This window comes from Thermobia domestica, chromosome 1 (assembly GCF_964235325.1).
Source record: "Thermobia domestica chromosome 1, izTheDome1.hap1.1, whole genome shotgun sequence".
NCBI lineage: Eukaryota > Metazoa > Arthropoda > Insecta > Zygentoma > Lepismatidae > Thermobia > Thermobia domestica.
The window spans coordinates 396,295,383-396,308,213 of NC_137454.1; the positions used below are offsets into that span (position 1 = coordinate 396,295,383).

General features: G+C 37.0%; 1 protein-coding gene across 1 annotated transcript in view; it reads right to left on the reverse strand.

Annotated features, from left to right (window-relative positions):
- Nucleotides 1-4,565: 4,565 nt before the first annotated feature.
- The window catches only part of Ltn1 (E3 ubiquitin-protein ligase listerin), a 124,662-nt gene continuing 116,396 nt past the window's right edge, over nucleotides 4,566-12,831 (reverse strand). The window contains exons 22-23 of the mRNA XM_081732734.1: nucleotides 7,965-8,132; nucleotides 4,566-4,786 (exon numbers count right to left, since the gene is read on the reverse strand). Coding sequence (XP_081588860.1) covers nucleotides 4,727-4,786; nucleotides 7,965-8,132 — 228 coding nt within the window. The 3' untranslated portion in view covers nucleotides 4,566-4,726. The remainder of the gene's footprint in view (nucleotides 4,787-7,964; nucleotides 8,133-12,831) is intronic.

A 12,831-nucleotide genomic window follows, 5' to 3' on the forward strand; every position in this document is an offset into this window, starting at 1 on the left:
CGTACACTCTTTACCGTACAGGTTTTAATGACTAGGTTATCCGACTAATGATTTGTCATCTTTAGTACAAATTTATTAAGGAAATAACATTCGGTGAATTTTCTTCTGTTTATGAACCCAAGAGTAAAGTGTGCTTATTCCACTTTGTATTTACTGTAGAAATAAAATCTTAAATGGGTTGATGTATAATTCTAGGTATCCTTCGTCCTACAATAGTGCTGCTTTCTCTTTGTATTGAGGCTGAGGTGGTAGAGCGTTCATCTCTGGTGTATGGGGTCCTTGGTTCGATCCCAGCTCGCGCCAACTAAGCTTTGTGCTGGGCAAACACTGTGCATGGGTTTTCTCACTGTTCTCTCTTTTATTCCCATTTTCTTCATTCCACCATTTCATTCATTTTTCATCATCAGCGTCTCCTTTACGCTAGCTAGCATAACCATGGGACGTAAAATTCAATTTCATTCTTTTTTTTTTCTGTGTATTGAAGCTCGCTGAAAATGCAACCTAAACTAATACATCTGAAGATTGTCCAGAAAATTAATACTCTTATTTCACTCACTCTGTTTCTTCTGCTCAAAAGAATTTATTTGCTTCCAATGTCTTAACAACTGTATAAGTTGATTATAACACGGCACTATAATACATATTTCTGCACTAACGTAATTATATCGATTTTCTGTTATAAAATAAAATATACCAAGGTTAGAGGAAATCCACTTTATGTAAGAAACTACAATATCTGAAAACTGTTAAAAATCTCCTTCTACGCTTATTTCCATAGTAAACAAGCACATACATAGTGAAAGGGAGACACTTTCGTTCTAATTTGTTTGAACATTGAAGAAAATTCACCGATAATGTAATTATTCACACAACTTAGTTCTGATGAAGATGAAACGTCCAGTCGTGAGTGCCATTGTTACCTGTTGGTGCTGATACGAGTAAAAGGCTTTGATTATATACAATATGTATTCTATGAGTACAGTGATTAACTTCTTAATTAGTTCAGTGGTTTCGCACATTTCAGTTTCTTTAAACTGAGTCATAGGCAAGGAACTTGGGATATATTAATACATACAGACTGCGGAGATGATTAATACAAGAGTCCGAAAAACGTCAGTTATAAGCAGTTTTCCAAGCTCCAATCCAGAAGAATTTATGATTGAAGCTTAAGAACTTTTACTTCTAAAACAAAACACCACTTTTTGCATATAATAATATATGACTTCCCAACTTAGTTTTTATCCAACATCGAGGTCATGAAAGACGGGGAGTACCCCACAATACTATGACTTCACACTGGAATCCTGAGAGCCGCTCGCGTGCGCTGCAGCTGCTAGCTTTACATTGTCTTAAATGTACGCCTTCACACATGCGCTTCAGTGCAAGCGAGCCGCGGCTCTGAGCTGCTATGAAGATCACCCCGTCAGTAGCTGGCTCGAGCGGGCTGCTGGCGGGGAAGAAAATAACACGCAGTCTTGTGAGAGCCCTTCACACGTGAGCGTGAATTCACATGGAATGGAGAAAAGTGTACATATATTTGATGAAAATTTTGCTCATTTTGGTATTACTCTGATGAAATGCACACTTTATACTATTATACAGTTCGTTAAACGAAGATATGAACATTCTCAAGTAATTAAAAAAAATAAAATAAAATCTTTCATCATCTCTCAGTTTAGGAAACAGACTGTAAAATGAAGATTATTCCAATTTATCTCCAAGATTAAAGCAGCAGCATGGCTGCCATTTTACTATCACGATCTTTTGAGCAACTTAGAAGTATTCAGTGCCTTCACACACAGGATCCTGGTGTGAAGGCAACCTTAGATTGTAGGGCCACATCAACAGTTTCGGCTAAATGAGTGATATACGAGGCATGTTCAACTAAGTTTTATAACGAACTACTAATCTCAGGAAGTTGAAACTTCTGAGTTCTCGACGTAATATTCCTTTAGACGTACACATTTTTTGCGTCATCGATGGGCGCCAACACCACCACTTGTAGAGGTGTGAGAACAGCAACCCCTTTGAAGTGTTTTCAGTAGGGGAAGTCAGTTGAATATAAGCATAGTTAATGAAAATACTAATATATCTCAAAAATGATGTATTACAAAAAGTAAAAAGTCCTACCAAAAGAAAGCCTGATCTTTCATCTACAAACGCTAAAACGTACAAGGTTATACATACGTTTGTTCGTGAGTATAAACAGGTTAGTAAGGTAGGTGCGCAGTACTCTTTATTTTCCGTAGTACAAGGGGGATATGAGCATTTCATAGGGCAAATATGAGCAGCATTTCTTTAATATTTTCACAAATACCAAAAAAAAATGTACAAAAGAAGAAAGAAAACGTAAATTATTGCAATAACGAGCAAAAGATAGTTGCACATGCGCGTAAAACACAGTTCATATCAAAGAGTCCTTATACTGGTTTGACGTAAATAACTAGGTACTAAATCTTTTACAATAATCACGAAGAAAGAACTCAGGGCACTGAACGTTCATACAAAGAACATGATACCAGTCTTTGCACATATCACACTTGATCCATTATTCCCGTTTGGAGTCTTCACTAAACTTTTCTTCACAAATATGGCAAATACTATCATTTTCCTCACACTGTGTGGATGAGCCTGTCCTCTTTCTTGGCGTAGCATTTCTGGCGTTTTCTTCAATAGAACTACGAGGCGCATCCAGAAAGAAGTTTCTCATGTGTCCCATAACTAGGAAACGGTATGTTGCGCGAAAAGAGTGCGTGTACGTGAGAGAGTAAGGTCTTAGCATGGCACATACACTAGCGGAACTTCCCTAGTGCTCTCAGTAGCGTCGTGGCAGTGGTTGAAGATGGACGTTCCTATTCCAGCTTCCGCCGCGTGTGAAGTGCGAGCAATGATAAAGTTTTTGAATGCACAGGGCATAGCACCGATTGAAATCCATCGTCAGCTGTATCGTTGCAAAAATGTCAATGTTTACCCTGTGCGCCTTGGTTTGTGCTCTAAGGTCAGTTGCTTCAACACACAACTTCTTGATCAACAGGCACTCCGTGACAGTGGTGTGCAGTAAGGAGCGGAAAATCTGCAGGAACTGCTTGCTCATGCTGTTAGGCCCGTGCATTCTAAAACTTTATCACTGCTCGCGCTTTACACGCGGCGGGAGCTGGAATAGGAACGTCCATCTTCAACCACTGCCACGACGCTACTGAGAGCACTAGGGAAGTTTCGCTAGTGAATGTGCCATGCTAGGACCTTACTCTCTCACGTACACACAGTCGCTTCGCGGAACATTCCGTTTCCTAGCTGTGGAACGCGTGGGAAACTTACTTTCTGGATGCGCCTCGTATTATTATCCACTTGTGCTTTAGATTTACTTATGGATGTCTGCTTGTTCACCTTTACAGGTAGTCTTTCTTTTGAAGTGCCTTTGGACCGATGCTGTTATCAGTTGCCGCCTTGATGTAAAATCTCGTGCTTTTCCTCTATATCTTCCTTTTCTGGGTTGCTTTGGCTCTGAATAGTAGACAAAGGAAAAAGTAATTTGACAATTTTCCGCGGTGTTTAAGGAATTTGCTTGATAGTGTTTCCTGACGCGCTTGATGGTCCAGGTTGAGGTTCAGTGTTTGCGACAACAGGCAAGATTTTGACCTGTGGATGTATTGGTTGGTGGTGTGTGCACCATAGCAACACTAGGTAGTGTAGACGAGCTTGTTCCGTCATTATTACCAGCAGATGACTTTAAAGTATCTTGAACATCGGGAGAATAATTCTCTGCAACATAAGCGCAACCAGGAATAGCATGTACATCTACTGCCACAGTACAGTAGCATTAGTATTCCATGCTTTCGTGATCATTTCAGCAAATTCTAATTTGATAATGCCCTGCTGTTATGAACTTGAACTTGAATCTGTAGAATTTATTTCATCCATGTTATTACAAATTATGTCATTACGAAATGTCTTCTTTAGCTAACATCTGCAAAACTCCTCAGGTCCATTTCTCTCATTATTTCTCCCCCCCCCCCCCCAAAAAGTGTCCATATTAAAATGAATTCAAAAGCTCATATTTCACCGACTGCTAATGATATTTTAATGTGTTGTAGTTGCCAACTCTGTTTATATTAAAGAAGTGAACAGAAGACTAACGTTGTGTTCCTAGACAGAACTGACAATACATGTAAATCTAGTGGCAAATTATATAAAACGCATAGATACCAAGTTTTAGCTTATTATCCATTATCCTGATTTAACTATAGCTCTAAAAACCTACATTTTTTTATTCTACGTACCTGTAAACTTGTCTTTTATTTCACAACAACTGCAGTGAACGAACTTGGGCTCTTCTCTGCAAATTCATGAAACTCCAATAAATGCTACCAATTTCATTGTTTTAATCTTGCAAGGTATATGTGCACTATGAGAGTTTAAGGTTCGTGCTGCTCATATTTTCGGACTGTTCATATTAAACTGATTTCCCCTATACATTGCAGTAACATTGTTTTTGGAAATGCACTTTGGGATACTTCTTAAGGTAAAGCAATATAAATAAGGAAGTGCTAAATAAAACTACTGTATACATTTTAAATATATTTAGAGCCATTTTGAACAATTACAATAACAGGACAAAATACAACAGTTTATTATTATCTGACTCAGTACTCAACATATTTACAATCAACAATGAATATACAATTTCTATTTCCTCTTGCTTGGTTGAATAATTGGTGGTGGTAGACTAAAATAAATTCCGACAAATCGGGCACGTGGATTTATTACTGGTGCTGAACCATTTATACTGGAATAAAACAAAAGGATTATTTTTATCATAAAATTTATGGAAATTAGGTCAGAACATAAAATTTCACGTAATTATTAACAGGTGGTTTGTTTTAAACCTTTTTAGAAGCATAACCTGAGTAGCATTTGGATAGTTCTCTTATTCAAAATGTCGTGTCACAAGGATGTCAGCACGCGTAGGTTAGCTGTCAATGTTCTTGCTTCGTAATCTAGAGGTCTCGGGTTCGAAACAGGTATCCGACTACGCTGACAGGCTTTTTCCAGATATTTTCCTTAGTTTCACTAGATGAATGCCAGTACCCTTAGATATAGATTTCGTTGTTGATTGATAATGATACCAGCGTAAATTGCCATTGCAGACTGTGTCTGGAAGTTTCTTCTATTTAAATTACTATAAGCAACAATTAAAACTAGCACAGCAGTTACATGTTACGTCAGGGTGTCTTCTAAAATTCCAAAATGAAATTTCGTGACCTTTTCTTTACCAAACCATACCATTTTGTAACATTCTCAAGAGCGAATTAGGCGCAATTTTCATGCACGTGCTTTGTTTGCAATTTGGTAGCGTCAAAAGTCGATCACAGACATTTTTGGTGGTGAATTTTGACGTTTTACACAACAAAATTTTTCAGTCTGTACTTATATTTGGACAGATTTAAAAAAAAAATCGTGACCCAAAAGCTAAATTTCGTGACTTTTTCTTGACATACCTTGGCCATTTTCTGATTTCGTGACTTTTTCATGACTTTCGTGACCGATAGATACCCTGTGCATGGTCAAAGGGGCTTAAGTCAAATATTTTTAATGCTGTTTTCTTTTTAAAAATATGAACAGATAAAATAGAACAGATAAAAGTATAAATAAATAAATAAATCTCTCTTTTAGAACAGCGTTTCTCAACTGCTGTGTCGCAGCACATTGGTGCATCGCTAGATTTTTAATATCTTGTAATATCTCATTAGTTTGACGTCTTGTATTTCTGATGGTAATATTTCTTTCTCATATTCTTTCTTAAGAGTCATAAGTTTCTTTTGTTAAAATGTTTCTATTCAAGAGTCTTACGTAATTTGCTTCTGATATTTGTATCTCATTGTCGTTCCATACTTTTTTTTTTAAATTGTGTTTTTTTATGTATTTGCTTTAAGAAAAAATCACATGAGGGTGTCGCGAAAGTCTGAAAACATACTTTGGTGTGCCTCAAAGGAAAAAAGTTGAGAAGCGCTATTCTAGAGAATGACTTCTATTTATGCATGACTGAAAGGAAAAAGATGGGGAACGTTCTAATAGACAGTCACTTGATAAGTTCTTCAAATCTGATATTTTACAATACAACGTTCTTTTTATTATTGCTATGATCTTTCATGCACGTTTTCAAATATATATATATATCAGTATATATGTTTTACCAGTATATATAAGTATATGTGTATTACAAAAAATTGTGCAAATCTCAAATTTTGTTCGAATGTGTGAATATTAACCCTAAGTACTAGATAATTCCAGTTTACTCACGAATATCGGTTGCTGCACACCAAAAGGCTGATATCGATTTTTAACCCATTAGTGCATATGATCCGAAAAATCGGATGTTGTGTTAATTACGTTTTAATTCATTATAATCTCACATTCAGAACTTCTGCGAACAAAACATTGCTACTCGATCCTTTAACAGTCGTGAGAGGGTGTTATTGTTCTCGAAAAACTTGCACTTTGGTTTTACAGGATAAATCCTTCAAAGGCGGCCATTGTTATTGAAATATCAATAATGTTTCAAGTACATGACTGTTAAAGAAATGTGAATTCGTTGCCCATAACTAAAACCGTTAAACAAAGTAACCAAGTGTTAATGTTGTACCGGTATGAAGAATAAAATATTATTTATTATAAAAACATTGCTAAAATATAGCCTATTAGTCAAGTATTTCCCGTGCATGTGATATATATTTTTTTATGGCGCTTGCTGCCTACTACAATCAAAAATTTCAGCTAGAATCCGCTACAGTCGTTTAAAATGCTCTAAAGATATACCAAAATAGTAAATTGTACGCAAATACTACCTCTAGGAAACTTCGTGCACTAATGAGTTAAACGAGAAATCTACATTGGGCTGTGTTGTCAGCTGACTTACATCACTGTAGAAAATAACATCAGGAAGCGAGTTAAATGAAAGCTGCAAGATCTAAAAACACGGCTGAACCATTGTTAACTTAAGGAAAAGCGTGTAAAAATACTTTTTCAGGAGATTTATCATTGCACCCAGACAAAAGCCCATAACACCACACGATAGATTGTTTTTCTGATTAGTATCACATATTAAAAGCGGCCTAAAATTGACTTAGGTTTCTTTAACCATGAACCGAAGATTTATTAGCATAAATGTATCACTAACATGATATAATATCTCAAAATCATGACTCAACTTTCAGCCATACATAATATATTCAGAACACTCCCACCTCCTGTTATTTCATAATACTTTTTAAGTCCTCTATATTGTCCTGAAAATGGACAATGGCGGAATGGAATTTTAATTGGAAGAACATTTAAAGAATGTTACAAATGTTGTAGTCTGGATTCGAGCTTTCCTTTGATACTTTGAAACGAGGAGTTCTCTCTCTCTTTTCATATGAACATTTATAAGCATTGTTTGTAGTCATAAGAAACTCTGTGTCGTTATCATTACATAATATTGTGCAGAAAGACGTTCTTGGTCTGTTTAACTGAATTCTCACGATACGCTACCTATCGGTATATGAAGAGCGATTTCGAAAGAAAGGTGGGTCATTTGAACATGACTATACTTACATGTTTCTTTTAATGTAACTATATTGCATACAATATTACTCGTTTGCGTGATTAATCGAGGACTTACATATGAATGTTTATTTATTTATATGTATTTTATACCAAAAGGTAAAGGACAGAAAAAATTCTCATTGGAGTGGTATGGATTAAAACCTTCATCTTCTGTCTGCACGACAGATACTCAAACAATTGAGCTACAAGTGTCACCAGTAAGTTTTCTAAAGTTTTAGTGTTTCCTTCGTCGAACCCTAGATTAACACCATTCATCTGATGCCAATCACTGGAGGCATCCCACGTATGTAGCTTCGTACCTACTGTTACAAGAGTAGATTGTACACACTAGAAGGAGAAACAAGAAAGCAATTCCTTACCAAACATGGCGAGTGAAACTTCTTCCTACACGTCTGACATGATAATTTCGGGATTTGGTAGTTGGCTCCATGAAGAATCGAGAAACAAATATAGCATTCTTCGACTCCTTCAAATCGCTTGTCCAGGTTCCTCTTCCAAAGTTGAATGCCATCCCATATTGAACCGTTCTGAAATTGAATTTATAGAAATACTGTAAGTTTGCTTTAACAAATAAGAACTAAGAACTAACATCAAAGTACAAATATCAAAGAATGGAGATATGTTAAATAGTATTAGTTTATTTTTACCACCTTTTAAAAAATAATAGAAATCAGTTCATGCGATCACGATCTCAACAATGCATAAGCCAACTAAGGTACAATGCGACCTTAGATGTTTTAGAGTACTTACAGGACTGCATATTTTGGTGCCGCATGAAACAAGTTTATATACGAACACTAGAATTATCAAGGAAATTCTCGTGTATCCGAATAGATGGCTCCACTGTCGCCAATGAACCCACATTCTTGTGCAGTATCATTACGGAGAATTAATCATGGGTTTACGAATACGGCTCTGAGAAGAAACAAATGTCATAATGGTAAAGACCTAAATCTCGAAGTCCATAAAAAGGTAAGAAAGTTCATTCCAATGTGCTACTCATACTGATTGTCTTTTATGAAATTGACGGCTAAGTGCACAATTCATCTATGGCTCCGGATCGGACTCCCATTGACGAACTTGATAGGAATGTCCTACACCTACGGAATGCTGTTCGCAGAAAACTGAGACAAAAGTAAGCCTCTATAAATCAGCGCTGAACCACGACAACGCCAAATCTTATGCGTCAACACTAGTATTGAAATTGGCACAAAAACCAGTAGTCCCCCGTTTGACTTGCCCTTGTCACTTTTGTTTCTTAGGTTGAAAGCCATCTTGAAAGAGAAAATATTCCAAGGTATTAAAGAAATTCAACAAAACAGAACATGGGAGCTAACCGCATTAGCACTGCTCCGAATACCGGCACTGACGTTGAGCTCAGTTTGATAATAGCCGGAGGAGACTACTTCAAAGCAAAGCAGTTACTAGTTGGCTAAAAACTATCAGCCTGGGAATTACATCAACAACTCCCGTATATTTCCATTCTGCCTACATAACTTGTAAACGTCTTCCCTCATCGTCTTCTCTCCGATTTTTTCCTTTCGAATAATAAAAGGAATGATAAGGGTGGTGGTTACAATTTTATCATCATCATTGTTATTTTATTTTTTCAGACCTCCCCTTACCTGTAACTTACGTTCAATTTTAAATTTTCCTCTTTTCTATTAAGTAAAACCTGTGAACTTGGCCACCTGCTCATCTTGGCCTAGTTCGTCTTGAACCTCGTTTTTTCATAAGACATTCATTACTTATTATTCTGTAAGTTGGCCACCTGTCTATCTTGGAAGTTGGCCGCATTGAAGCAATACTTATCCTATGATGATGATAATAAATTTACCTGCGTATGTTGGCCACGCAAAATACCGTTTTGTTATTTTTCTTAACTCTTTCATATTCCCATATGAGGCAGATGTTCTGTATTTGTGACTGGAGACAAAGAATCATGGATTTTCATGATTTGTTCTTGGAAGTCAATGGTCAGAACACTACCCTGATAAAGAGGTAGTGAAGGAAAATGTGAATAAGAAAAAACACGTACAGGAATTCAGGAAATGGTTATACGTATTTGTTTATTCTGTCGGTTTTGGTAAAATCATTAGTTATATCGGCTCCTTTCATCAGTGGGGAGCTTTAGTAATTCCGGACAATTCTCAAGGTTAAAGCTACCCATCTCAATTGTTAACTATTGTCACCTGATGGCTTGTCGGAAGGTAGCGGAAACACTTGTAGCTCATTAACAAGAGGTAGACGATACTATACAAGAACTACAAAATTAGAATGTGCATATCCGCCCAAAAGAATAAAAGAAATACGTTTAAAATGAACCACCATGAATAAAGGAGCTGTTTCAAAAGTGCCCAATTTTCCCGTTTGCGTCGCATGCATACAATTTGGTGTGGGAAGAGGTCGTGGCCTAAGACCTTCACATATTAACAATGGTGGCCATAGCTAAGCGGGAACATGACCAAAGATGGGTCAACAACACAATGGAAATGTCCATAAAGCGCGCATGTTTTTGATATATTTTGTTTATATCGCCCAAAAGATGAGGCGCGCTTCGATGAGGTTTTACGGAAGCGAGACTACACACCGAGCTCTACAAGCACTGTGAATTTCATCACACTCGAGCCTACGGAACAGGGAAAAAAATCGGGTGAAATTCAGGGGACATATCATCTCCGATGCTCAGACAAACCTCTCGGAAGAGAATGCCGTAACCGCGTGTCGTATTCCCGCTGAGTGATATTGCTATAGATGAAATAATTGGTTAGGATTTCGCACATTGTGCAGCATATATATATATATAAAGAGGTTTGCAGAAAAAGTTATCATTGCATTACCGTAACATGTAGTATTGAAAGGTACAAAATGATTGATGTGTTATCTAAGCTGAACAACAAGGTTTCTCTTACTCCCAGTACCGCTCAGGCAGTTGAGGTAATTATTATGCACGATGCAATGTGTTATACATAAGTATGCAAAAGTACTCAATTGTCGATTTCCTGATCCTCTCACAGGTTCATCGTTATTTTCCAAGAGCCTAGATTTGTCTTCTTGTGAATAAAATGAATGATCGAGAAAGGCAGATGACTTCGGACGTGGTGCAATTGCTTTGTCCATTCCTAAGTATCAAATAATGAGCACGACATGGGCACAACATCCAACTGCCCATGCTCCATTTGCACACTGACAAAAATATCCTATAATGCAATCGTCCCCTTCCCGATCTAGATCGTATAAAACGAAAGTGCAGTACTTTAACCGATTATTGTGCATTGAGTGGATATGTGCACGGTGTTTGCCTCATATCAAGCCAGTCTGAGCATCGGAGATGGTACATCCCCTGACTTTGATCCGATTTGTTTCCCCGTTCCGTAGGCTTGAGTTTGATTAAATTCATAGTGCTTGTAGAACTCGATGTGTAGTCTCACTTCCATGAAACCTCAACGAAGCGTGCCCCCTTTTTCGGCGATATAAACAAAATATGTCAAAAACATGCACACCCTGTGGCCATTTCGACTGTGTTGTTGACCCATTTTTGGTCATGTTCCCGCTTAGCTATGGCAACCTTATTTATATGTAAAGGTCTTAGGCTACGACCTCTTTCCACACCAAATTGTAAGCGCACAACGCAAACGGGAAAATTGGGCACTTTTGGAACAGCTCCTTTGTTATTCTATATTATTTTTTCTAGTACTGTATATTGTTATGATTACTCTATATACATTATTTAAAAGTAGCTGTCGTGCCATTGCTTATTAAAATTTTAGGATCAAATAATACTAGAAATCTTATTCTAAAAATACACCAATCACACTTATTTTGTGTAGGTTGGCCCCCTGCCTAAGTTGACCACTTTTTAACGGAACCGATGGTGGCCAGCATAGACAGGTTTCACTGTATTTTTCTTTTTTATTTATTGTCTCCCAACTTCCTTTAGTCAACTTGTTCCTTGAAACTACGATTTCTGAATATCTCTCAAGTAGAATATAGTGTCCATGGCACCATTAACAAAATGGGTCAAATAAAAAATTAAGTGGTGTCACTCAAACCAATATTTCACTATCAGGTTTCTCTCGGATAAAACATAAATCTACTGAAATTATTATGTAAATATGCCCGAAACTGACAAAAATTCAACAGCTGATGTTTTCTTCACAGGGCATTGCAAGATCCCTTCGAATTTGCAGCCATATTGACTAGATTTTCCTTTAGCTTCATCACAAATGCCTCAACCAAACCATAAACGCAAAGACTCAGACCATTTCTTCACCTTCCATTGTTAATGTTTTCTGAAACAACTGTCGTCAAATCGGATGTTCTCTTGTTATCATACTTCCTTGATATTTTAAAAAGAAAATCTTACACATTGATGTTTTATTCGTTTCTTCACTATTAAAGACTGCTAATCCATAAGACAATTTTGTAAAATGAAATTAAATCTTTCAGTTTTACGTCCCGCGATTATGTCGGCTACTCTAAAGGAGATGGTGATGATGAGAAATGAATTAAAATGGTGGAATGAAGAAAATGGGAAGAAACGGGAGAAGCCCAAAAAAAATCCAGGCGCACGGTGTTTGTCCACCACAAAGCTCACTTGGCACGAGCTGGGATCGAATTACGGACCCCTATGCACCAGAAGTGAATGCTCTTCCACTGCGCCATCGCGACCCCATGATAATTTTGTAGTCACCAACTAAAGTAAATAGTTTATTTCGTACAATGTTTTTACATTTTCCTTTTGTTGTTGAATTACTGGAATTTAAGGAAAGAATAAAAGGTTGTTAAAATTTTGTAATACTCTCTGTCAATATAGGATATAACAGCCTAAAGACTTCCGTATTGTACTGCATTCCATTAGGTGTGGTAACTATGATTTCCGATCATAAGAATGGACACAGTCTGATCAATTGCTGAGACAATTTCCTAATCGCTGCACGGTCATAAAAAGTTATAGATTAGTCATGGAATATGTTATTTGGTTAAACTTTACGCAACCATCAAATGTGAAGTTTGAACAGGGATATAAAAACTAGATACGGGTCTCACTACTTGCTGACCATTGATTCAATAATCTCGATACTGAACGCTTCAAGCGTGCCTCTTCTACACAAGATCAATCTATATGACTCATTTCAATCTGAGACAGTATCGCCCCTAAGTTGCAATTAGCACGCAGGATACCAATGTTACTTCGAAGTTTATATTATTTAATAATGAAATGAA